The 27,198-nt window shown below is 40.8% G+C and overlaps 1 protein-coding gene across 1 annotated transcript in view; it reads right to left on the minus strand.

The window, feature by feature from the left end:
* Positions 1-27,198, minus strand: part of LOC105838874 (DNA-binding protein D-ETS-3) — a 60,465-nt gene that overhangs the window by 12,593 nt on the left and 20,674 nt on the right. The window contains 1 exon segment of the mRNA XM_036286094.1: positions 5,420-5,479. Within this exon segment, the coding sequence (XP_036141987.1) occupies positions 5,420-5,479 (60 nt within the window).

The raw sequence follows: 27,198 nt of genomic DNA on the forward strand, positions 1-27,198 counted from the left end.
ACCCCTGCAATATGCTACGGACGTTTTCTTCCGCGCGATTCCAATTTACCCGGTCTTGTATCGCCAGGGATATAACAGTCCGACCGAGATAGAGCGTAACTTTCCCTCACCGCTTCGCCAATTCGCGTTTTTTTTCCACAACGCGGAAAGATCACGCGACTCGTTGCCAGATTAGCATGCAATCAGATTAGTGTCTCAAACTTTGCCATCGAAATTTTTTATCATAACTGTAGTACCTGCGAGCTTGTAACTCGAACTTTGTAAATTGTTTTGTTAATATTTTAGTTTCAGCATACAATCAGCATTTTTATAATTAATTATTAATTTGATGTGTACCAATGTTTATGTACGATCATAAAGCATTATTTAGATGTTTTAGATGTGATTATTAACACATATATTATTCTAAACGAGCGTATCTAATCAATTGATAGTTAATTTATATTTCAAAAAATTAAACCACAATCAAATCAGCGTAGAACAATAATATTCTCTAAATGTAGAAATGTAGAATGTGCACGGAGGAAAAACGTGCAAATGTCTAATAAATTTTATTCAAAGTAGTGATGAAATGTGAACCCGCATCATCATCTGATCGGCATTTCTGCTTCCTCCCAAAAGGGAGAGGGAAAGGGAAAGGGGGGGAGAGAGAGAGAGAAAGAGAGAGAGAGAGAGAGAAAGAGAGAAACGATGTACCGCTTACCCTTCCTTCATTTTTATTGTCGTAAATCTGGCAGCGCGAATGCACTGGTCACGCGCCGTTTCCCAGTGACTTGTTGCCCACGATCCATGTCCCCCAGAGTTTCGTTCTCGCGGGATCCATGAACGAGCGGAACCCGTGCCAGCAAGATCCGGTCGCCCGCTCTTCTTGGCCGGGGTTCCGGTCGCCACCCTCCCTTTCCCCCGCTCTTGTTACATTACAGAATCCGCGCTTCAAACATTTAGAAAATTCTCACGAATTTTCGAAATACATTTTTAGACGAGTTCCAGCGTTGATCGTTCTCGTCTGATTAATTTTGTACGTCGTTAATTTATTCCTTGTCTCTTTCAAAATTATAATGCTGACTAAATTGTGGAGGGAAATATTTATTATAGCTGTTAATGCCGATTATTCCGAATTAATAATTATCAGGAATGATGTATTTACTCTTTGAGAAAAATATATTATAATCGAAATGCAATTGAAGAATATATGAATTTAGAAATTCATGCATTTTTTATTTTTATTGAAATTTGAAGAAATGATTCGTTTACGTTTGAGCTTCGTATGGATATTTCAAGATAATATAATACTTTTTCTCACACAACCTGACCTGACACATTTCTGTCAAAATTATTCGTTCTATCGTATTTAACTTTCCAAGAAAGTCTTCACACACATAAAAAAATCTGATTAGGCGTCTAAAGAATGAAGAACGTTTGAAAGGCGTTGAAAAGATTAGATCGTTTTTTTAGACATCTTTTGAACTTTGCATTATTAGGAGTATCCTAATTGTACCTTCTAGCGTCAATCACTTCGTACATATTTTAAGGGAGGCAAAGTCAGAATTGGATAATGGAGGGGTGGGGGTGTGGGACGGCGAAGATAGTTACCTATGGTGTCGAGGATAGTCACGCCATATGCGATCGGGCGCGTGAGCGAATTGCCGAGGCACGCGCCGCTCCGGAGTACGTAATTATCATAGGGAGGTTGCCCTCAGACACACATACACGCGCGCGGGGGGTCGAGGGTTCGGTCGACTCGGGTCAGGAAGTCACGCGAGGCTTACTGGGGGAGCGGAAGGGCAGCAGCGTCGACGGAGGTAGGTGGAGAAAGAGAGAGTGCTTTTATTGTTCTACGAGTCGTCTTAAAGTCGCTTTTCCTGGCCAGTGGGCAGACCGGCTGAAACCACCCCCGGTCGACGGGTGGTCGATAACGCGACGTGATGTTTCACGACGGACGCGCCAGCGCGCCTCGACAATTCTCGAATCGACCTGGCTGTGGTTTATGTTATTTTCACGGTATAAAACCCGTCGCGCAATGGGAGGAGCCGCACTCGTTCATATCAGTCCTTTATGTGTGCTTGTGTCGGATCAATTCGACCGAAGCGCTTTTTCCTTCCGCTTACGTTATAAAGAGGAATCCGCGAGCGAGCAGCCAGCAGTCACATAGGACTCTCCATCGAGTTTAAGCTCTCGTAGGAAGTTGTAACTGGTTACGCTTCCTCCAGGTAGAGGTAGTTTTTAATATCAAATGCTTTTAAAGTTAGTTTCTCTTTTTAATCTTCTTTATAAAAAATAAAAACGAAATCACTCGAATTAAATTGATTCGATGTACTTAATGTTCTCCATAATTGGAATAATGTGAAATTAAATGTGACACATTTGAGTAACTTTTCCGGGAGTAACAAATCCAATTGGGAGATCTGTTCAAGAAGTGTTCAAGAACAAAATTTTAGCGTTGATAACGGCGCTCATGACGGCGCCACAGATAATTACGCTTCAACTAGTTCACGCGAGAAAGCTTTTTTGACCACTTCGACTTTAGATAGGATCGCGTGGAGCAGTACAACGCTTCAGAGTGCGCATTTCGGTACGGAAAGGTTACATGAGCATGACCTGCTTCGAGACATGGAACAACTTTGGGCTGCCCAGCACGCGAGCAACATTAATGGGCATTCTCGATTTACCGTTTTACAGATATATCTCTAATGTGTTAATTCATGGGTGTCAGTTCATCATTGTCCTTGACGTTACGGAGCATCGCGAGTAAGTGGAGATAATCCAGGATGTAATTTGCATTGAAACGCGTCGCTTACAGATAAATTCGTTAAATTTGCTCGCGATAACATTTCTTTGGCATTTTAAAATTTGGAAACCGAAACTCTTGGTCTGCAGCAATCTTATGGCAATCTCTTCAAGATTATTAACGCAAAGATGCAGTTCAAGAAACAATACAATTTATACAATATGCACATGTCATACAATACGTAGACTTTAAGATTGAAATTTATAGTTATGATTTTAATTAAAAAAGTTATATCATTTAAATGTTCGCCATCAATGCACTCAAGTGACAAGTGACAATTTCATATTATTATCGTTGGAATAAATGAAAACGCTCTTCGAATCAAGTATATCTTTATGCACTTTACGCTCGTCATTTCTGCATCATGGGGAGTAGGCGTTAAAATCTCTCGGGCTTCCTTCAAGCTTCTTCCAAGTTATCCTTTACACACGATAATTACCTAACGAATCTCGAACTGTCTCGAAGGTGCGCGCGGTAACCTGAAAAGTCCGGGCGGCTACGCGAGGAGACAAGCTTGTAATTTCAATTTCACGCGGTCCGGAAGACCACAAAGTGCCCTCGGGTCAACACGCGTCACGTCACGTAATTTCATGAACCTCGGCGATGACGACGATGCCGCTCCCTTTCGCGTCGCGGCGCAAAGCGCAAACCGAGTCAAAGGCGACCCCGCGCCTGTCAAGATCAGAGGATGGCGCGCGCGCTGGAGCACACCATTCGTAAATGCCCCCGAGCCCACACACCTAAAGCCAAAGCGACATTCGTGTGTGCGCTGTCGCGAGAAATACCTGAAAATTAAACTTCCATTGCACACGGAGCGGCACGAAGGAGGTACCCAAAGTCTTCCTTCCGGGAGACCTTGTTTGCCAAAAAGAATTCACAGAATCCTATTAATTAATAACAACTCACGGGACTTCGTCGTCAACTCTCTGCATCCTTTCAAAATTTAATTTACTGATTTTGATAAAGTTTGCGTCAAAATCTTGGAGACAAACCTTCTTTCTGTGCTATTCTTCTATGTAATTGTAGCGAGAAAAGATTTATTGTAAATTAGGCCTCATGTGCATATAATATGAAGAAATAATAACAAGCGATGCGGAACCGTCGTCATTTTTCTTCGTGTCGGAACTGCCGTCGACTTTACAAGACGATTCGATAAGACAATTCTCGGAACATTATTCTTTATACAATATATACATGTACCATATTCTCAACTCGACGTTACAATGAAAAATTGTTCGGTTAATCTATACATGGGTCCGTCGCGTATTCGCCTATCGCACATTGCGTTAAATTACGTTTAAAGCCTCGGTGGTGAGGTGTAACTTGTAAGCGAACCGCACGAATCGTGAATACAATCCTGAATAAGAGGGCAAGGTGGACACTGACGGTGTCAACGGGATTCAAAGGAGGCGAGACTTTTAGAGCTCCGTTCCGCGTGCATCGCGGAGGTGATCTCGAACGGCATCGTTGTAACCAGGTTGGTGGCGGCCAGAAGCCGTTTATAACAAAGATGCCCGCGGGCAGGTCTCTGTGATCTCCGCGAGATGATTGTGCCACCGTCGGTGTTGGCGTTCACACAGGGTGGGGCCCTGTGCTCCTCGACGTTACCACCGTGCGGGCAGGCGTCTCTACACAGCCCCCGGGGCTTGCTCTCCGCCACCCTTCCTCACCCTCTCTCCTCACTCCTCCTTCTCCTCGTCCTCTCTGTCGTCCGCTCGCTCTCCGTCGACGACAAAGGGGCCGCGGTTCAACGCGCCACAAAGCACCCGGGACGCCACCTACACCTACACCAACACCGACATTCTCTCGCATCCTCGTACGCGTCTGCACGCACAAAGCAGGGGCTCGAACAAGCCCGGAGCGTCGCGACGCGTGAACTTGCATCCAGCGGCGCCGCGACTCACCCTTTAGGTATACGTGGCGTCTAGCGAACCGAGAACGAGGTAGAAGAAAATCCCTCACTCTCGGCAGCCAGGGCTGGGTGCGAGGAAAAACGGAGTGCACGCATGACTAAGCGGGTTGCAAAATTTGGAAGAAACCGCTCCGGGACATTTGACACTGATACGACGGAAAATTAGTTGGAGAAATACGCAGACGAGAATCCACGCGTTGCTTGTCAGTGGTGATTGGAGTTAGAATAGAATTGTAAAATTGTTGTGCTAAAATATAGGGCTCTCTGGTTTCTGCGTTATAATATGAGAAATTGTATGTGTATATACAAATTCACGTAGAAATTTGTTTCATGTTGAGATACATTTGCGTCCGTGCAACTATTTATTTTTGCAACTTGTTTAAAAGAGATGTAAATGGCAAAAAGTAGTTATTACTTAACATTAACAATATTAAGGTGTTTTTTTTTGTAACAGCAAGAAATGGTACGTTATATTTTCAAGGTTGTATAATCGTATCTTTCAAATAAGTTTTCTATAAACTACTGATACCACCCGAATTAAAATGCTGAATGTACTTGCTATCTTTTTATACTAAAAAAAAATACGACCTTGCACTTATCTCTTTCGCGCAGAGTGATAAAATTTTGCCGAGTAAACAGAATATTGCTTTTACGTAACATGTATCCTTCTCTTGGTATTACTAGACACCTTCATAAATAAACTCAGAGATGAGACTCACCCTGACCAGGTGCCGGCGACGTGGCGTGGCTCCAGCCTCCTTTGTAAGAGCTGCCAGCATCTGAAAGAGAAAGGGGAAGTATTTCTTCAATCGTTTTCTTCTCAATCGCAACAGAAAGAAATTCTCGATTTGCGCGTTGGAAATCTACGACCTATCGATCCGCGCAGATATTTCGTGATCCGGCCGGATTGCTATTACATTTTTTGAGGTCACGTTGAGTAGCGCGGGCGAATATATCGTCCGCAATTACTGGTTAATCGGTTCGAAGAATCACGAGAAGTCGTAAAGTATATCTGATTGAAAATGCTCCGAGCTATCGTGGCCGGCTCGGCGGGAGAAGTGAAAAAATGTAATTTTTCTGCTACGCGAAATCTTTATGACGCTTTAAGACGGCTTCGGATCGTTCCTGTGTGAGCGCAAGACGCACGCGAGAGATCCCACACGTATACGTTGCATATGCCGTCGCGTTGAAATTGATTCTCGATATGGAGGTTTGATAATGACAGTTGTAACTGAGCTATTTGCGTCCAAAGTTGCAGGAGTTGAAAAGTTTTCGGCTGCTGCATTAAAATTCTAACTGTTTGAGTCTTTTATGAAATATGTATGGTTAGAAAAAAGTGAAACAATGTAGGTGCATCAGTCTGAATCCAATTTCTCATGGATGGACTAGATTTTTAAATATTTTATTTTTAAGTATTTTAATAACCTTTTAATTAATATATAAGAATCGAAATTGAAGCAGTTTTAATAAATTAAATTATAATATCTACAGATTTTATTGTTAAGGAACAATGTCTGGACTGTCTAGAATAAAATCTTATATGAAAAATAATTAAAACTGTAAAAGCCGATTGTTCCAACTTCTTGATGAACTTTACCGATCAGGTAAAGTATGTGTCTATCTTCATTTTTTTTTCTGAATAAATAAAGACAGACACACATATTCATCTGATAGATAAGTTTACCAAGAAGTTGGAATAATCGGCCCCCAGTTATATTGCATACAATCTTATTTTAAACAAAAATCTCAGTCATATCGTGACGAGACTAAATATTTGTACTTTTTCTAACACATAAGTTGTATTTCATTTTATATTTAACCTTAAAATTGTAAAAACCTACTTTTTTACTTTAAAAAATGTTTGTTCAAATTTCCTCTCTTCTGAGCGTGGTATATGAAACGTGTTCAGAATGGATTCCAATCGGAATTCTATTTTCCATAAAAGACAATAGGAATGCATAGGGAATAATTGAACAACTCCGATCGGAATCCATTTCGAACAGTTTCATATCATGTATCCTGGATCCGTTTGATCGACGATCGCCGATCTGGCGGTCTGTACAGCCGGATAATATCCGAGCAAGTCGGTTGAACAAATACGGAATTATTTGTAACACGTGCGCGGAGATGTTGCTCGCGACGCGTCACAACGGCGATGTAATATTCGCCACGCAAGAGTTCTCTCGAGAGCTCCCGGCGCCGAGCGAGCGTACGCGTCGCCGTCGGTGGCATGTTTGCGAACAGATATATTTTCATTTCGCAGTTATTGGCACAAAGGGTCGGCCCTTGTGTGTACATACGTAGGTACGTCACGCGGCGCGGCAGAAACTCCGACTTTCCGAGCAAACAAAACGACCTACGCGCGCGCGCTCACCACGGCTCGATCTTTCGTCTTTACTGCCCCCTTCATTTGATCTGGAGACCCGGGAGTCCATTAATGGATCCTCGGATTTCACGTTTCTCAAGTGCCGAGGGGTGCGCCGATCGTTCGGTAATGCGCGCCGGATTTTCTTGGGGTTTCTCGCGGAACGGTGTCGCAAAGAGTCCTCGTGAACCCTTTCTTTTTTTTTTTCGAAACGAACGCCTAAAAAGCGACAGATTGCCGAATGTGTTGTTCGTATGCAATACATTCTATTTGTAATAAAAGCACTTTGACGGTGCAATTGTAACGTTGTGACAAGTAAAGATACATTTCTTATTAATTGTATTATTGATGATTTACTATTAGTTATATAATTAATAAAAATACACTCACATAAACATTGAAATTATATAACAGATTTATCTGAAGATAAATTTAAAGTTTTATTTCAGAATTCGTTGCTTTTCATTATACTTTCCCCATATTTTCTGACATTAGCGTCGCATATTTCTTGCCAATAGCGCTTATATGATAATTATACTTGTATAATAAAGTTCAACGATTGTATGGTCGTACAAGCAAACGTATATTTTCGTGCTGTTTACACTTCATGAATTCCTTTACAATTCTTCGACAGAAACGTAATTTATGATTTGAAGATAACAAAAATTTGATAAAGCAAGTGAAAAAGAATAGAAACTTGACTTCGAATTGTCAATACGTCGAAAGTTGCTTAGAAACGTGAGCACGTGAGCTAAAATTCTTTTATGAGATTCTGATGTAATAATATTTTGCTTGCTTAGTCTAATCAGCCAACATTTGCCTTTTTTTCACTTTCACAAATCACGTGGTCACTGACCAATCACTGCTGCAATATCGCGCTATCATGACGTCATCGCGTATAGTTTAATCTTTTGGCGGACAACTAGATAAATGATTGCTCCATCTGAATTCAAATACAAATATTCTAGTGTAGGCAGATTTTAATAACCATACTCATAAATGCGTTTACAAACACACGTATTTCTCAAATTTTCACAGGCATTTTCGCGAAATACGCGAAAAAGTCATATGCCATCAAACTCTTAGCTCTGTATGTTCGGTCTTATCGCATCTATTGTTAAAAGGTACGTTTTAAATAACACTTAATAGAATGTACATTCGCGATATTTCACGTATGAAAAGAACCAAAGATGCTTATCTAAAATGCAAATCCGCAATCTGTCCGTCATATAGCGGAAAAGACTTTCGGGAGCACTCGCGCGTGCGACACAACAGGGTTAAACGTTGTACAACATACAGCTCGCGACGGACATGGCGTTTCGAGCATGGAATTCGGAGGCAGGTGGTAGTACACGTGCGTGGCAGCTAACCGAGAGCGTGGGACCGCGATTTATCACCACACTATAACGAACATATGGCACGCCGTTAAGACGAGATTTCGCGCGCGCACACAGACGGGGAATGGGAGACACATAGAGAGCGAGAGCGTAAAGAGAGTGAGAGTGAGAGTGAGAGAGAAAGAAAGAGAGAGAGAGAGAGAGAGAGAGAGAGAGAACGGGGACGAAGGTCGGAACGTACCGGCGAACAGCATTGATAGATTGGTGAACGCCGTGGTGCGTGGTAGCTCCGCCGCGGTGGTACCGCTGCTCTTGAGGTCCAGCATCGCGCGACGCGCGACGCGCGCTCCGGCTGCTTTCCCCGCTGCGGTGCGGCGGTGCCTTTTACCCGCGGGGCCCCCCCTAAAAGAGCCGCTGGCCTCTTCACCCCCTTATCGCGGCACCGTCGTCGACTTGCTGCGGACTGGCTGCTGCGGCACGAGGCGCGACGACAACGTGGTAAGAAACGTGGTCATATCAGCACGACGACGGCACGAGAAGCAGCGAGCAGTTGTCTCACCCTCGGCGGCCGCGTGTTATCGTTACTCTCGTTTCGCCGATGGCCGTCGTCTGCACGAGCGTACTGTACGTGGACTGCGCGCCAATAAGGGCGCCGATCATCTTGCCGATGACCCGTTCCGAGCGACACTGCCGGTGTCTCGCGCGAGGCAGACGACGGCGTCGCCGGCCGAGGGGGGTAGACAGGACGCGCCCGATCGACGAGGGCGAGCGGGCGAGGTCTCCGCCCCCGAAGGGCGCCGAGGTCGCACGGGGGTTGGTTCCACGCCGAGGTACGAGGGCCGGGCCTGCGGGGGTGAGCGACACCCCCGCGTACCGAAGGGCGGAAGCGCGCCTGCGTGCCGCGAGCATGGCGGGAGCGGCCGCAGCAGCCGCCGCGGCGGCGACGGCGGTGCCCCGCATCGCGGCATCCGGCGGCGGCGGGCGGCGACGGCGACGGGGGTGGACGGCCGCGACCGGGAGCACGCGGCCGACGTGCACCGGACCTCCTGCACTTACCGACCGGCGCTTGTCGACGACGTAGTTTGCCCCGGTAACGACGTGCCACCGGTTCCCTTCCGGGAACAAACCCTCTGCGGTAACACGCGCTCTCGCGAGAACCGCGCTCTCCCGTACGCCGGCGTGTCGCCGGCCGACGCGACGCCAACGGGACGACGACTGGAACGACGCAGGAATCAGAGTCTGCTCTCGATCTGCCCTTTTTACCGAGCCGCCTCTTCACCTCTTTACCGGGGCTATTAATACGTTAAAACTGAATTATGTATCTCGCAATTATATATTTACCTTTTCCTCTTTCATAAAAATAAATTTATGACACCGTGACGTAGTCCGATAAGTTTGACGGTAAAGATAAAACTTGTTAAAGATTCAGACGTAGCTTATTTGTCGAAATTAATATCATCATCTTCCAAGTTTCTTTCCGCGTTTATAGACTAATGATGTTTCCAAAGTTTAGAAGTGCTCTTCAATCCTCAGATAAAATGACAATTAGGATAGCGGTTAAAGCATTTTTTTCAAATCAAGAAGCTCTTGTACTAGTTTCGATGGCTATTGTATTTTTATTATTTTCTCTTTTTATTTAAACGTCTTTCGATGTGTTAGAATTTTTTTCTACAAAGAGAAAAGAAACAAATTTTAATAAAAAATATTTTCTCATAAAAATTTAATGTGACTTTTTAAATTCTTGTCTTTAAAATCAATCAATGTGATTCTTCCATTTTGATTAAATAATAAATTCTTACAAAGAAAAATTCTTTTTATTGCACCTTAGAAGAAAAAACCTTTCTAACAATAGTTTCGGTGTTTGCTACTTTTTTTCTAGATAAGTTATTGTCCATTCTATATTATTTTTATAAATCGAAATAAATCCCGTCATGGATCGATGAAAATAAACTTTCTGTACGGTATTTCGATCAAAAATATTTTATTGCCAGCATTGACTTTTTAGCTGACCGCTCAGGAACAACATAACGAGGATCTTTCCATATCTCAAAGTTTTTGGAAACTTTTGAGTTTACCGATAAACTTTCCCGTTTATATAATTTTGTTATAAAGTGCCTGCACTTTTTGTAAACGTGGAAAAATTAAAAATAAAATAAAAACGTGGACTCGACGATTCAAATTATTTATACCAATATTATAATTTCTCCCCTCTTTTTCTTTCTCTCCCTTGCTCTTTATGAAATTTTGCCGAATTATATTTCGGCGTGCTATGTTCTCGCGAATAATCGATAGACGCAGCTGCCGCTTGTCAATGGAGGCTATTCAACGACGCATGATTATATCATTGCCGAATTATAATAATTACAGGAACGTGCGCCCTGGTCATTTCGAAATTACACGGCGACCTCGTTATTAATGAGAAATTTACATTTTCGTTGTAATTATATACCTCTTGCGCCTGGGGCGTAGCAACGTTGTACGGCATTTGCATAAAATCTGCTTTATTCCACGAAAATATGAGACTGTCTTAATTAATTAACTATTTATCATTATTATTATTCTAATGACGAAGAAACTTTATGGCGCCGCATACAAATGCGTGCGAACCATTATGTTTTCTGTTATCCGCGTCCGGCATTAATGTAGTTTAATTTGCAACTTTATATTCACAGAGTATTTTCAATCCAAGTTCCTCTACGGTCAACATTACGCAACAAACGTAATGTAAAAACCTGACATTGGTACAAGTTTTAGTATACGAATTTTATTTAATAACTGCTTACTTTATGTACAATGTCTTATAATAAAATAATTTAATATTTTGATAAAGTTTGCATAGTTACATCTTAATATATAATTTACATTACAACAAATCTATAACTTGCATTTAATTATGGTTCGATAAGTATAATTCTGTTTTCATCTTTAACAAACTTGTAATCCATATACGTTACTTACAAATTGATTAGGAGACGATGATAATAACTCACGCCGAGTACATTTCTTGTTTACACTTTACTCTAGTGTTTTACACGAAAGGTGGTGGATCATGTGCAAAGATACTGGTAATCGTCTACGTATTCTGATTCAGTGATTCGGAAGGGTAGACGCTTTCGGCCGCCAAGACGCAAAAAGTTAAAGTCGCGCGAGGTCGAGTGCAAAGCTACGCGCTCTCGCCGGACGAACACGCAGTAGTAGTACTCACCGTAATGCTCGCCATATTACAATATTTTACGCACACTGACACACATGAAACTGACGGAATATTGCGACTTGCTTGCAATTCTGTTTTTTTTTACGGTATGGTTGTTATGATATATAATAATATACGCGTTGTATAATAATATTCGGTAAAGAATTAATATTATTTATTAAATATTTTAATATTTCCTTGATTATATGAAATAATTGATATTTTTAAAAATTATTGCGAATTAAACTTACAATAATTAAAAGTAACGATATTGATTAATATTAATTAAATTTATATTGTCAATTATAAATTAAAAGATACATTAGTGCTAAAATATGCCTAAATAAAATAAAATTCTTTTAAATACAAACGTAAATTTCTATTGAAAATATCTTTGGTTAAATTATAAATATTTTGCATGTGCAGGTCAGTGTGAAAAAACGAACAATAAGAAGCACGACTCTCGTAAAGTTGGACGGATGCAGCACCGGGGGATCCGGTTCAGGTCAGCAGGACTGGTGCAAAAAGTAAGTTTTGTGTTTATTTTAATATCTCAGAATTAAAATTTAATTAAGCTAATGTTTGATATATATTCTCTCTATTTGGAATAATTAGATAATTATATATGTATATTTAATATTGAATGTTCTATAATATATATATTAAAAATATGCTTATGTGTATAGAGACAATTTATAGTATTTCATGTATCTTTACTAAAGTTATTTATTTTAATAAATGGTGCACAGTAATAGTTTATTCTTTATTTTAATTTTAGGATTTTATACTTGTTACAGATGTGATAGTCCTGAATCAGCGATATGAGTGAGTAGAATTTAGGGTATGGGTGATGGGTCTTTTCCGTTGAAATCGCTATCTCGGAAATCAGTGCAATTAATTGCATGTATAGATATTTGTCTGTAGATGTAAATTTTTATAAAAAGCGTTGAGAAAAAAGGTTATTTTTTATTTTTTAGAAGACAAAACCATTTAGTAAAATAAATATTTAAAGAGTCATAAAGGAGTGTTTTCTAATAACTTTGTTGATTTAACTTATAAATATACATAACTAAATAAATAATTTGATATCTTGTTTAAGTAATTAAGAATTAGTTTCTTATGAGATATGATCTATTAAGAATAATAATTTATTTCTTTTATTATTGTGAGTTTTATATATTGTTGATTTGTTCTCAGCGCTTTAAATTTTTAGCTGTTATTTTATTACTTATTTAGTATCGAAATTGACAAAAGAATCTCGTATGTGACATGGTACATACGTGAGTTAGTGAGAAAACTACGACTATTTTCGTGTTGACAACTTTCGCGAGTTTTAACTTTTTGTTCTTCTTGTTTCTAATTTTCTATTTCAAACTTTTAATTTTTTAATAATAATGGTTTTATCGCGTGAAAGAATTATAAATTTTATAAAATTAAATTTATAAACATTACAAAAAAATTCGGAAATTGATTATCTCAATGTATTGATATAAATTTAATAACGATTTAACTCTTCTCTTTTTTTACTTTTCATTTATCTCTTTTGTTAACTTTTGTTAACTAACTTATTTACGTAATTTGGAAATTAAAATTTTGTAACTTTCGCGACGCGAGTGTTTATATGAAGTGCACAATCAATGTGGGACGATACAGGAACACACTCTTCTGAATCCGGTTCCGGTTATCATTGTAGATATAAATGCAGCAGAAGATGCATCGGTGGACGTCGAGGGACGCCGTGAATGATGAGTAAATTGAAATTTATTTTATAAATAATCTGTTCATTTTTAGCTATGCTTTTTCTAGATTTTTTTATAGTAATATATACAGCAACGTAACATTATAGATATATCATTTTCTTATTATTGCACAATTAAATATTGTTATATGTTAGAAAAGAGATTGATATGCTGTAACATATTGATTATTTCGGATCAAAATAAATTTTTTTCAATGCGATTTCTTTTCTCAACAATTAAAATAAAATATACATGAAATTTGTACAAGTATAAACTCATGTAGAATTTATATTATATACACACATAAAATAATTATTTTTATGAATATTGAGCAATTAAAAAGAACAGGTTATTGTATGTGTAGTTATTGTAATGTTTATTACAATTGCACTGTTTTCCAACGGTAAAAATGCCTATAAACACGATTATACCTATGTTGTTAAATTTATGTTATACGAAACAATACCGAACGATATCTAATAAAATCCATTGATATGTCCGATAAATGGGCAAATAAATCCAACAAACAAGTAATGTGCCGATCATTTTGACTACGAAATCGGCTATAAAATCGAAACGCATTTACGAGGTCCGGATTCGCGGAGGGGGAAAAAAAACACGTCGTGCGCGATTGATAAGCCAAGCGATGGCGATGATCGTCGAAGACTGAAAGTGGCCAGCGTGCGTGTGCGGACACATCGGCAGGAGTCATTTGCTGTTTATAACCGTGATTCACGCCACGGGTGATATCCCCGTCGTGCGGGCGTTGGAGGCCCAGGAGGTATGGCTATGACGCGTACGACTACGTTCGTTTCGCACGCACACGCACGCCGGAGCCGCGTGCCCCGTCTCTCTTTCGTTAGGTGTCCGTCGCGTACGTTTCGAGAGTGGGCACCCCTTGCCCCCCCCCTTTCCTCCCCCGATAAGAGGGCACGCGTACGACACGCGACCGCGTACGCCCGGCGGCGCATTTAACGCGCGATCACTCTCGAGTGCCCCGCGAGCGCGCGGCACGCCAGGGGGTTAAAACGCACCCCCGCGGTGGGATCCGCCGTCGTTTTTCTGCATCGGCCATCATCCCCCGGTGGGCCACCCCCTATCCACCGTGGTCCGACGTGGCTCCGGAGCGTTACCTTCCTCGTGAGCGCATCACCGATAATCGAGTGGAAAGTTGCGAATTATTATGGGGTGAAAGTATCGTGAGTCGTATTGAAAATCGGTCTCCTTGACGAATTAGTATTGTAAATTAACATGGAGGAAAGTTGACGGTTGATTAGATTCTTGACAAAAAAGTTTTGGTTTCCGTTAATTCGCAACCGTAATTATGTATTTCCCTCTGGATACACAAAAATTTGTAAGTATAGGTGAAGCATTATTTTCAATTTGTTACGAATAAATATTTAAGAAGAAACATTGATAAATATGTCATCTTGGTAAACTATATAGCTCTGTGCTGGATTGATTTTCAAAGATTTATTATGTCTGTAATAAAATTGAAAATAAAATCTAATTATTGTACAGCTCCGAAATTTTTATTAATCAAAGTAATTTATACATTGGTACTAATACGCTTCTTGCCACAGCTGGAACGAAATTTTTCTTTCAAATGATCGATATCTTTTCCAAATGAGCATTCAAGAAAGGGTAGGGCAGAAAAAAGAAAACCAGTAGAGTATCGCATCGCGAAACGAACAAAACCTAATAGAATCCGTGTATTTCGATAACGCAGGGGAATACCCCTGGCGCGCGCTTACTACGGCGATTAGCTCAATTAGAGGAGCAGTAGAGAAGAAGCCCGGTCGAGCCTGGACGAGTGCTATCGTCGATCGGTCTTGAGGAGGCACTTGGATGCCTGGTGGCGGAGGAGGAGCAGGCAGCCGGCAGGCCGCGTGCCTGCTTCAATCCCCCCTTCCCTTTCCCCCGCGTATTATCTCGAGATGTAACGGAGTGCCGGAGCGGTATTACGGCTCGCGCGCTTGCGGCACTTCGTTGGTGAGCGGTGTAGCATCGTTGTGAGCGGCATGAAACATGACGGGCCGCGCCGGCTATTGTACGAGCGAGACGCATTGCCGCGCGGAAGAACGTGGAACGATACGAGGGAGCCAGTTACACACCCCGCCGCGGCGCAATCCACCCTTCTCTCTTTCCGCCCCCCTCGTTTCTAGTGCTCCGGCACACTCTCGCAATACACAGTGGCGCTTGCTCTCTTCCTCTCGCCCTCTCTCCTCTTTCCCCTTGCCCTTTTCTTTTCTGTCCTTCGCCCTTTTCTCGGTCCATAACACGATAAGAACCGTGTCACTTTGTTACGTTTGGGGACCGCTTAAGTGCGCGATGATACATATCTCCTCATCTCCCCGTTGCTCGCCAGATAATTCCTCGCATTCAATTTGTACAATATGCTCGAACCGCCCGGCGGTGCAGATAGCGGTAGGATAATAGTACGTCTCGCCGATACACGCTGGTTACACCCGGCATCGGTGTCGTTTTCGGTGTACCGATAACTCTCGGCGTGTTGCTGATAAACTCTGCGGTACGAACGAAGTCGACGACATCCCGCGGGAAACGAAATTCGATCCTTGATGCGGGGCGGTGTGTCGTCGTGTGAGTAAGGGAGAAACGTACACGAGATTGATCTGGAGAATGCCTATGTCCGCGTTTACGTTTACGTCTAAAGGGTAACATAGTATCTCACATCTATTGCGATACGATGTCTACGTTAACCTCACGTTAAAACGTTGCCTATATCAACTCTATGTAATATCGAAAGTGTTTTGGTTATACAATGCTGGTTAAGAGCTATCAAAATTTAAGAAGTACAAGCTTCTTGGATTTTTTCCCTAAACAACGGCACAAAAAGTTTTGGTCTTGAAATTAGCTATAAATAAAACAAAAAATAATTTAGCTTATAATACATGATTATTTCGACTTTTCAAATTTAGAGTCAACTTTTCTTTAGTCTTTTAAACAAAAACAGAATCCAAATAGTTACGAATCAAAGTATAGCAATTTTATTGTCAATTTACCAATTTTCCTAAGAGAGCCTATACTAAAGGCATTGTAAATAGCAAACTAAATAATCGCAATGTATACCGCGGATGGATCCTTCTGCTGATATCTCGGTACGAATTTCGACAAGTGGCTTGAGTGATTCTTTGCGTAGCATTTTAAAGTCCAATGCACTGGTAAACGCGTTCCTGTGGCATGTTTACTTGTCTGCATGCGGCAGTGATACAAAGCCATACGTTGACACCAAGTCCGCCCTCAATGGATAATCGTATTTATTATTCACTATCTTCAAGCAAAAGACGGTGACAATTATTTTGATAAAATAATAATCGATCAATATACACTGAAAGAAGAGTCTTGTTGTATTAATTAGAAATCTGGTAGATTTAACCAGTACGTCCGTTCAAAAACCGACGAATCGAAAATATAGGAATTATTGAATTAAAGTAAAATCTATTAAACGTTCTAGTGTTATTGTGAAATCTCAAGTGCTATTATAACAATCAGAAATTGTGCGTTTCTAAACCAAAATGCACTCAATCATATGTCTTGTTGATGTACACGTACTATTTTTCTCAGTATGTAATAGAGTAATCGAACATAAAGAACGTGTCCGTATCTTTAATATTGAAGAAATATTGAAAACTCTTTTACATATTTTTGAATTTAACATATTCAGCTGTCAAATTGTTTATATATAAAATGTTTTTAACATTTGATGACTATTTCTTCTCAAAGAAATGTTTTATAAATTGCCAATTAACAAATGTCGCTAATTTTCTTGATGTAGTTAAATTTATGTTCCGATGATTTCGACCGGCGGATTCGGGAAGATTTGCGTAGTGGCGATATAAGGGTGCGTACAGAAGCGAAGGCCATCAATTACGTTACGCAAGAACGCAATCGCGAGCTCAAACAAAGGTCCAAATGCGCATCCATCCCCGGACTCCGAACAGTTAGCTCACGCTTCATATCTTCAGCCTAATTATTTGTGAATTTGCATATCTCTGGCTGGCGTAGCGCGTTCCGGGTTAACCAAACTGCTATACTTTTGTTCATGCCTACCGGATGTCTGTTTGCTCCGTTGTGAATCTATGAATTCAGCAATTCAACCGATTACGATTATTAAAGATCCCCATTCCATTTATATACTATATATATATATATATAGTATATAAATGGAATGGGGATCTTATCCCATTACAGAAATTAAAGATTACATATCTGACAATCTTTTATCAGATTTGTTAGAATTTTGCAATACCTTTAATTTCTGTAATGGGGAAATCGATTTCTGTAAAATACTTATGACAAGTAGAATAAGAGAAGTTTCATATTTCTTATATTAGTAATCTGTAACCTTAATTTTAATGGCACTATGTCTTATTAACTTTTTCTTAATAAAAATTTCTGACGTTCATCATTTAATGCAACTTTCCACTTTTCAATATTATATATCTTTGTAACTTAAAATCTTAAATTAATGTGATATACGGAACTCATTATATTTATAATGAGATAACGGTTGAGTTAGGTTGCAGTTTTGTATACTTTGCATAACATTACATCTTGCAGACATTTAATTAAACATTGCCTAACTTTGACTCCAGCAAGTATCTTTTGGGGGAAAAGGGGGAGGGGTCTCGTATGTTTTCTTCCTGGGCATCGTGTCTATAAGTATCTGTCGGGTAAACCAGCCCTGGAAGTTCTGACGTGTTGCGCTGGTGGAGAATGCCAGGAGCGAACGTGGAGCGGAAGAGACACAGGAGAGGATGGAAGAGGAGACAGAAGCAGGAATGGGACCGCAAGTGGAGGATGGAGAAGAGCGAGAGAAACCCGGCGGTACGCGCGCGCGGGCGTGCGAGGGGAAAAGACGAGCGAAGCGGAGAACCGAGAGAGCGGAGGCATCCGCGCGCTCATTTCCGTTTTGGGGCCGACGAGGGGGACGAAAAGGGGGAGGGCGCTAACTCGCGAGATATTAATTCCGTGTTAGCGCTAGGAGGGTTGCAGAGGCGAAAACTACGTGCCGAGGGGGAGTACTACCCCCTCCTCCCTCCCTTTCCCCCCTCGCATCGCCCTGTTACCCGCGTCTCTGTCCCACCGCTGCTGTACCCCTTCCCTCCTACCCCGTGTCCACCAATGTAACCACCCTCGGCGCGCGAGGGTGGGAAGGCGTTACAAATCAGAGATTAGCCATAGTTAACTCGACTTGCGCAGTCAAACAGTTAATCAATAAACGATTATTTACATCGTGCGCCCGCGGCGCGCTCGCGCGCACCCAACGCGACCGTATTTTCCCGCCGCGGGATGACGAATGCGGCGCTGATAACGCCGCCGGCCGCTGGACCACCCGGGGTCCGCACGGGATTAAAATTAAAAAAATGCTCTATCTCTGTTCGGAGATCGTCACCCAACGGCTGGTAATTAATTCGTGCCCTGTTTGCGAGAGCGGCCTAGGCACACGCGGGGTCAAATCGATCAATGCGAATGCGATTGCCGTCCCCGTATTAAACGGTCCGCTAATGAGCTAATCGCAAATCTTTCTGTTCAATTTACAGGTATACAACTTGAGATTGTTAATTCGAGTCACAATCAAGTGACAAGCGACACAATGATTTCTCAGGAAGTTGCTGGTTATTTTTTTAACTTTCGCAGGACACGATAAATTGTTATTCGAAATAACAAATGTAAAACGACATTTATAATAAGCTGTTTTCAAATACCCGAGGAAAAAAAAAACAATTGCCCGTCGGGCTTCGATCTAACTGTAAGATCTTTGATTGCACATTAGCGGAACTTCGTTGTGCGGATAAATTCGTGAAATTTAGAATCGAATTTGTCGTCTCGAATGACAAGTTATTCGCCCGAAATGAAGTTTACGTTACAATAATGAAATCAGGGATTTTCCGACTGGAGGATGTAGATACATCAAGAAAGGAAATTTCGGACAATGCGGCGTCCGCGTTCTCAGGAAAGCGTCGATTAGGATCGGAGGACGTCGTGCACCAGCGTCGACGACCTCGTCGCCGCGATACTTCTCCTGGAACCGAACCGCTTCGCGGAGAGAGGATCATGGTGGCTGACGATCACACGGTGCCGGTAACAAACGGCACGATGAGTGGGCACCCACACATATACACACACACGCACACGCACACACTCTCTTTCTCTCTCTCTCTCTCTTTCTCTCTCGCCGGGAGGATAACGGCGGTGCTGCGGCAGCAGGAGGGCGCGTCGGCGTCGAGGGTAGAGGGGGAGGAGGAGGTCGCGGTGAAAGAGGGGTACGCGGAGGTAGCTGGATGACTGGCGGCGGAAGCGTCGTCATGGCGACGCATCGATCAGCCGCCGCCACGCGAATCGAGTCGAGTCGAGGCCACATCGCGCCGCACCACACCACGCCACATCACACCACATCACACCGCGGATACGTGCGCGTGTGGCTCGCGTGTAGAGATAGACAGATAGATAGAAAGAGAGAAGGCGAGAAAGAGACGGCGAGAACGGAGGGTGGAAGGGCGGTTAGGGGTGAGAGAGAAAGAAAGAGAGAAGAGAGTCCGGTTTTGCTCACGTTGGTATTGTTACTCGGTTGCCTCGCTTTGATCCAACGAGCGACGATAGCACGACGAGGGGGGGGGGAGAGGGGGACGAGTTTTCACACTCTTGGGGGTAGGGGGTGAAGCAGGAAGGTCGAAGAAATCGGCGAACCGAGGTCATGGTTTTCTTTCGTAATGCCGCGGTGACGGTGTGGCAGCAGCACCGCGTGATACGCGCGAAAACGCTTTCCTTCTCTCGCGTACGTGTGACGCGTTCCCGGCAACAGCTGCGATGATTATCGCTCCGTTTCGCGAGCGGCGCACATGCTCCGCGGGGGAGATCGCAGAGATGATGTCCCTCTTACGCAGCAATTACGCGAAGCGCCGCTTGATAACTTTATCGAGCCTCACCTTTCGGCGCTGCGTAAAATATGTGCGCTTAATAAATGCGCGCGGGCGCATTTCAATATACTTTAAACAAAACCGCGCCGCAAAGCCAGCGCACGGTGCTCTCATCGCGCGAATAATGGCGTAACACCTTCCCTTTCCCGCGACACCGATGTAGCTTGCGCTTCCGCCGATTAATAGAATAGGAGAATATTCAGTGGATTGGAGAACATATAATAATTTATTAAGCGGTATGCGGTATTTGCGCTTTATGGTCGATTAGAATTTTATATATATATATTTCTTAAGTAGCGCGAAATGAATAACTTTCATTATGTTTTTTGTCAATTATAGATTACAGTTATCTATTGTCTGTATTATAAGTTATTAAATTTGATGTTTCTCATTCATATATATGTTACTAGTAATTTTTGCATTGATTAATATCCTTTTGAACATACGAATTGTTAAGTATCTTTTTCTCAGTGTGATAACAATTTGATAATTACACTTTTTTATAATGATAATAATAATGTCAGGGTTGAAATGGTCATTTTTGACAAGTAACTCATTATCATTACTTACTGAAAAAAATTGACTTATTACGTAACGAGTAAAGTTACTCTTTTACAAAACGTAAAAAATGTTACTTGTTAAAAGTGATTATTTCAATTCTGGCTTTGTCGTTATAAAAAATTATAACGTCATTAACGATACTGTTGCTATAAAAAAAAGGTAACGGTAATGGCGTTACTCGTAACTCGTTACTTCCTTGATTATGATATGTTACAAAAGTATTAAGTAGTCAATATTTTTTTATTATAAAATTATTTTGTTTCATACTATTTCACAACTATGCATATAATTCACGTATCATTTTTCGCGATATTTCGAATATCAAAAAGTTCCCTTTTACACCCAAGATTGTATTTCGTAATCCTTACACGATTCACCTAACAATAATCATAATCCTGAGCATCGAAAGCTGCGCGAGAGTTCGTAACGTGCCGTCGGTGGAACTCTAACGGATGATGCAATTCGATCGGTAAAGAATCCACAGGAACGCGCCACAGTTCGACTGCCACAGTTCAGCAGCTTCCGATGGCCAGGAACGGCGGGTGTTACGCCGAACCGGGTGTCGGTGGTCGATCGATTCCGTGCACGAGAGAAACGTGGAGAATCGTCCTCGTCCTCTTCGTCGTAGTCGTCGTTGTCGTCGTCACCGTCGTCGACGTCCAACCAGCGCGCGCGCGCGCGCGCGGCTTCCCTGGTCTTCCAGTTCTCAGCTCGCGCTGAATACCGCTGATTGTCCTCCACTCGCTCGCAATCCCGCCCTCTCCCCTACACCCGAGTCCCCCTATCAAACCGGGACTGGGAGGGGGCGAGAGGGAGACTTCCACTCCTAACCATTCTCATCCTCCTGCCAGCCCCGAACGAAACCCATCCCCGTAAGGGCGCCCTATCCTCCCCACGGTGCCGTTGCTACTCCTACCCACTCCACGATAATGATGGCAATCAGACCCTCAGAAAGGATTTCAGGAAATTCTCTCGCCTTTTTGTCGGCGGCCGGGGCGGCGGCGGCGGCGGCGGCGGCGGCGGCAACGGCAACGGCGGTGGCGGCGGCAGCGGACGCCACAAACACCGGTCGCTCCGTCGTCCTCGCACCCGTGCCGGCAATAGCCGCCCCTTTCTCTCGCCGTTCTACTCCTCGCTATCCCTCTATCCGCTTCGTCACGCTTTCTTCCACGGCCGATACGGCAATCGCGACATATCCAAACCGCTTGCCTTTCAATGACTTAAACGTGAAACGCGACATGCCGACTTGAACGATAACGCGCCGCAGGAAACCAAAATCTGTTCCACATCTCAGGATCCAATTATAGTGCAGTTAAATTAGGTTGTTTGGATTTCGAGAATTCCAATATAAAATTTGTCTATTTAAGAATTGCCAGAATTAGGCTTTTTTTATACGTTCGTGTTAAAGATTACCGATTGAAAATTCAGTCTTACGTTTAATGTGTTATAGAGTTTTGATTCTACAATTATCGTGAAATAATATAAATATTAGAAATATAAAAATAATACTGTTTTTGCATTCTTTCTATCTTTTATGGTTTTAATTACTAGAAAAGTGCATTTTTTCCATCATTGCCAAAGAAACTATTCTGTAAATGTATAAAAATATACATTGTCATGTAACAAGAAAACTATAGTGTAAAATGTTAAGAATAAATATTGCGTACAAACGTATTTTTGTCAATATATAAACCCGGTAGTTACGCCTTTCGCGAATCATAAGGAAGAAAGTATCGTACTAGCAATAAAATTTATGATAATCAGTTGCACCCTCACGAGGAATTAATCATCGCAGCTGTAATGACTGCATATAACACGCGGTGACGTTGCCTCATAACTAATGCATACGATGGAGCGTGAAGTTCGTTTTATCATATCCCAGATTTTATCAGAGTTCACGGTCCGCGATTTTCAATCAGTTTTACGTATCTGCAACGTAACTCATACATAACAGTCGTAACTTTTGACAACAAAAAACAGCCGGTCGTAACTCCTTCTTGTTCAATGTTGACGTAAGCAAAAGTATTGAAAAATATTTATGTGCTACTAAATTTTAAGATGCAATATTTTTATGACGTTCTGCGAAATTGTTTATTTAAAAAATGGCATGTTATTGAATCGGTTAAACAATAACTTTGTATAAATTAATACGATATATAAGAGATGCCATTTTATATCTTTTTTAGATTCTTTGATACGAAAATGTATTTTATATCAAAGGATGTGCAACATTCTTCACAACATTCTCTCAACATTACTTATAATGATATATTTTTTGGTAAATAAAGAGCTTCTTAATAAAATCTTAATTGAGATAATTTTCTAGAGATTAAAACAAATAAATTTTTCAAATTAAACTGTATTAAATTAAACAAAATTGTATTTTTTAGTTAAATAAAGTCATCTTAAATGATCAAGACTTTATTTCAACAAAATTTTAATCTTTAGCATTGTTGTAGGTATGTATGAATTTACAGGAAATGATTTTCTTCTTTTTTTTTATTAAGGAATCGATTATAAATGAATTAAAAGAGTCATTGAAATTGCGAATATGACACTTTACATTTTTGGTTTGTCTTTTTCGTTATAACAGCAATACAAATATCTATAAAATTAGAAATAAACTATATCAATATAATGCAAATTATATTGATAATTTTCAAATACTTTAAGTCGAATTTGTCTCTTATGAATTGCTAGTCTATCGATTAACGATGTAAAACGTCAGTCATTTATCGTGAGAAGAACGAAGGTCTATTTTATTTTGGAAGTGACAACAGTGCAGATATTGCAGGAACCAGCGAATGCGCTCTCTCTTCCTTTCCTTTCTTCCCATGTTATTGGTATTAAAATTGCTAATAAATATATATGTATAAAATACATAGACTTTTTATGACGTTGTAGAAACGTTTAAACACGAATGATATGCTCTAACGTACGAGTGTTAAGTGCGATTTGCATATACAGCCCGAAAAGAATTTATCACGAATTGTTAGCTGAGGTCGATTAACAAGCTAAGATGTCAATCGCTCGTGGCGGGGCAAACGAGAGTCTATTTTATTTCGGAAGTGACGACGGTGACGTTGTAGAAATCGACGGCGAACGGACGCATCCCCCGTCGGCGACGAAAAGCGAGAGCGAAAAAGAGAGAGTCATTAGCCAGTTAATCATGCGTTATCGTGTGTGCTTAATGTTCCGTCAATGAAGGAGTGACTAGGGGAGTGAGCATTGGAAAAGGGAGTCCCTTGGTAGGCGCTCGTACCCCCTCTTTCTTTTTTTTTTTCTTTCCTTCGCTAGCAGTCAATATTGTCGGCGTGCATAGCAGCGTGCGAGCAACAGATCACGCACTACCACACTTGACGTGATCTCAACCCTCACCTTTGTCGCGGTTAAAGGGCCCGTTTCTTTTCTAACTAATGGAGGTGACGGGGTAACTTTGGCCGACGCTTTGACGCTAAAGGGCCAATCTTGCTGCAGCTTTTACCGCGTTCCTAGGAAGCCCTGAGTGCTCCCAGGAAATCCGACGAGCGATTATACTGATAAGTACTGATTTCTTACGTATAACTGTAATTGAACTTGAAAATTGTGTTTACAATAATCGAAAAGATAAAATCATACGATTTGTGAATGTTACAACTGAATTTTGCAATTTCTAAACTAGCGATACTAAGCGTACATTTTTATGTTTTAATGAAGGAACAGAAAACTCAGAGACTATAAGCAATTATATAATTTCATTCTTGAGAAATTTACAGCTTTAAAAATGTGTAAACTTCAACGTTAAAGCCGAATAAAACTCGGCATTAAATAAGGTCTACTTTTGAATTTATTACTCATTGTTAGGAATATCTTTTACATCTAGAATACACTTAAAAGATGTTATAGAAAGTAGGAAAAAAAACTTAAGAAATTAAAACTGGCAGCAACGCGATTCAATGCAACAGAAACTTGTGACAAAATATAAGATTTTTAAAATTTGTTACATAGTTTATTAAATATATATTGTATGTTTTATTATAACGTGTTAATATTATGTCTAATTATAGAAAATAAAAGATATATTAATTTTTTAGAATAAGTATTTCTTTTTTAAATGTGATTATTAAATAAGACTCTTTGATATTTTCAATTTATTTTTGATTCTTATTATCAGCATAAGACCTAATGTCAATTAAAAAAATTTGTTTATTTACAAATATTCTATAATATATATATTTTATTCTTATAAGTGATTAAAATAAAAATAAAAATCTAAAAATATTGGCAGATTTATATATATATATATATCCAGTTTAGCATAATATTATAACTTAATTAATAATTGTGTAATGCACATTATTTATATTTATCGTAATCGAAATTGTGTATTTTATGGAAATTCAGCAATTACAATGTAAAATTAAATTTTCGGGATGTAGAGCGACACTTAATGTGCTTATCGGGGAAGTAATTATCCACGTTTCAAATATAAACATTTGTAACCATCCAAATAGAATAATATCTCTCGCAGTCAAAGGGATACGAACAATACACGAGACATCTGTCACGTTTTAGGCAAACTAAAATAAGGGATGATTTCGCAATACAGTGCCATCTGGTCAGGGGTTGAAGAAACCTGGGAGAATTTTGCGCGTAGTTAGTAGACAATGTTTCGCTATTGATTCGAAACCGCTCTGAAGATGCTGGAACGTTGGAGATGCTCGTATCCAATGCGCTTCCGTCGTCATCCTTTTAACCGATCATCGTTAATAATTTCGCATCACCGCTTGTTGACATGATCTTATCACGATAAAATTTTTGCAACAAGAAATGTAATATTGGTGATTAAATTCAATTATTCAGGGCAAAAGAAAATTTATATAAGATTAAATTTAGATTAAAAAATATGTGATATTTGCGATTATAATTGCATAGTAAAATAATTATAGTAAGAAATATCATTTTTATATTAAGTGCTACAATAATATTAGTAGTAATAATTATACATTTATAGTGATTTAAAATATAGTACATGATTATTATTACTAAAATTATAGTAATAATTACTATAAAAATAATATTCTTAACTAATATTTTGATAATTATTTTACTATGTAATTATATTCATAAATACAACATTTGTTTCTCTGTACTGCAACAAATCATAGTTACATAAATTTAAAGATTGTACAAAACACAACTTTTTATTTAATTTTCAGATTACAACTACTGTGATTGTAACTTTATTCTTTTTTCACTTTGGTAATAACTCTCTTTAATTTTAAGTTTAATTAACATACATGTCGATTTTAAACGCGAAGTAAACATAAAAATTTTATTATTTATTTATCATTCGCAAATCTCCTTAGCTTTCAGTACTGGAATAATGCTCCCAGTAAATAAGCTATAGTTTTCAACTTTAACAAGGCCGCGTACTGCCCCATTGTTACATAAGTTCTCCAGGATACTCCGTATTTATCGTCCAATCAACGAAGTCCGCTACCGGGGCGCGAGAAAACGCCACGGCATGCAAGCGCGGCGATCACAGGCGAGAATTAAAATTTATCGCGTAATACGATCTGTCGAGGGCTGCAGAATTTACGAAATCGTGCTCGACGTATACGTACACCCTCTTGCGCGAACGCATAATAAACCGCGTCGCAAGGGCGGACTACTCTCGCGCGAATTTCCGCCGAGTCATGCGGGAGGGTAAAGCTTTCTCTCCCTCGCTCTCTCTCTCTCTCTCTCTCTCTGGTCTTCTTTCTCCTCTTTGCTTTCTTCCATTCCCCAGTAATATTCGCACTTACGTAGCTATCGTCTCGTTCTTTCCCCGGTCGTTTCTTCCGTATTCTTCCTCCTCTCCTTCTTCGGGTTTCCTCTCTCGTGTTCTTCCCCTCTCGCTAGTAATGTTCCTACTAGCACGCTCTCACCAGCCAGACCAGTCGCGGCAGTTAGTGGCTTAACGAGGTTATTTCACGACGTCGGGTGGGTGGGCCATGGGTCGCGCGAGAATGAATAATGATACGTTCGTGGGGCCGACGAGCGACCTCGCTGACTCCTTGACGTGTACGGGTAATACACGCTGGAAACAAGCGCGCGAGGACACGGCTTGAAGCGGAAATCCGAATTTCTAAGAGTTCCCGGAAGAAATTCGCCGACCCCCTCCTATTTACCAGTAAATGCAGCTGCACCGTCTAGATCACGACGCTGCGATCGGGGAATCGCGATGGGGTTATAATTAATTCGCATTTTACGATTTCTCAAAATGCAACGCGAATTGGCCAGCAGAAGACGTTTGATATGAGTGAGTTGAACCGGACTTACGTATCGTCCATTCCGATAGAGAATTTTTACATTTACCGAGGATAAATTTGCGTATTTTC

This window comes from Monomorium pharaonis, chromosome 4 (genome assembly GCF_013373865.1).
Source record: "Monomorium pharaonis isolate MP-MQ-018 chromosome 4, ASM1337386v2, whole genome shotgun sequence".
NCBI lineage: Eukaryota > Metazoa > Arthropoda > Insecta > Hymenoptera > Formicidae > Monomorium > Monomorium pharaonis.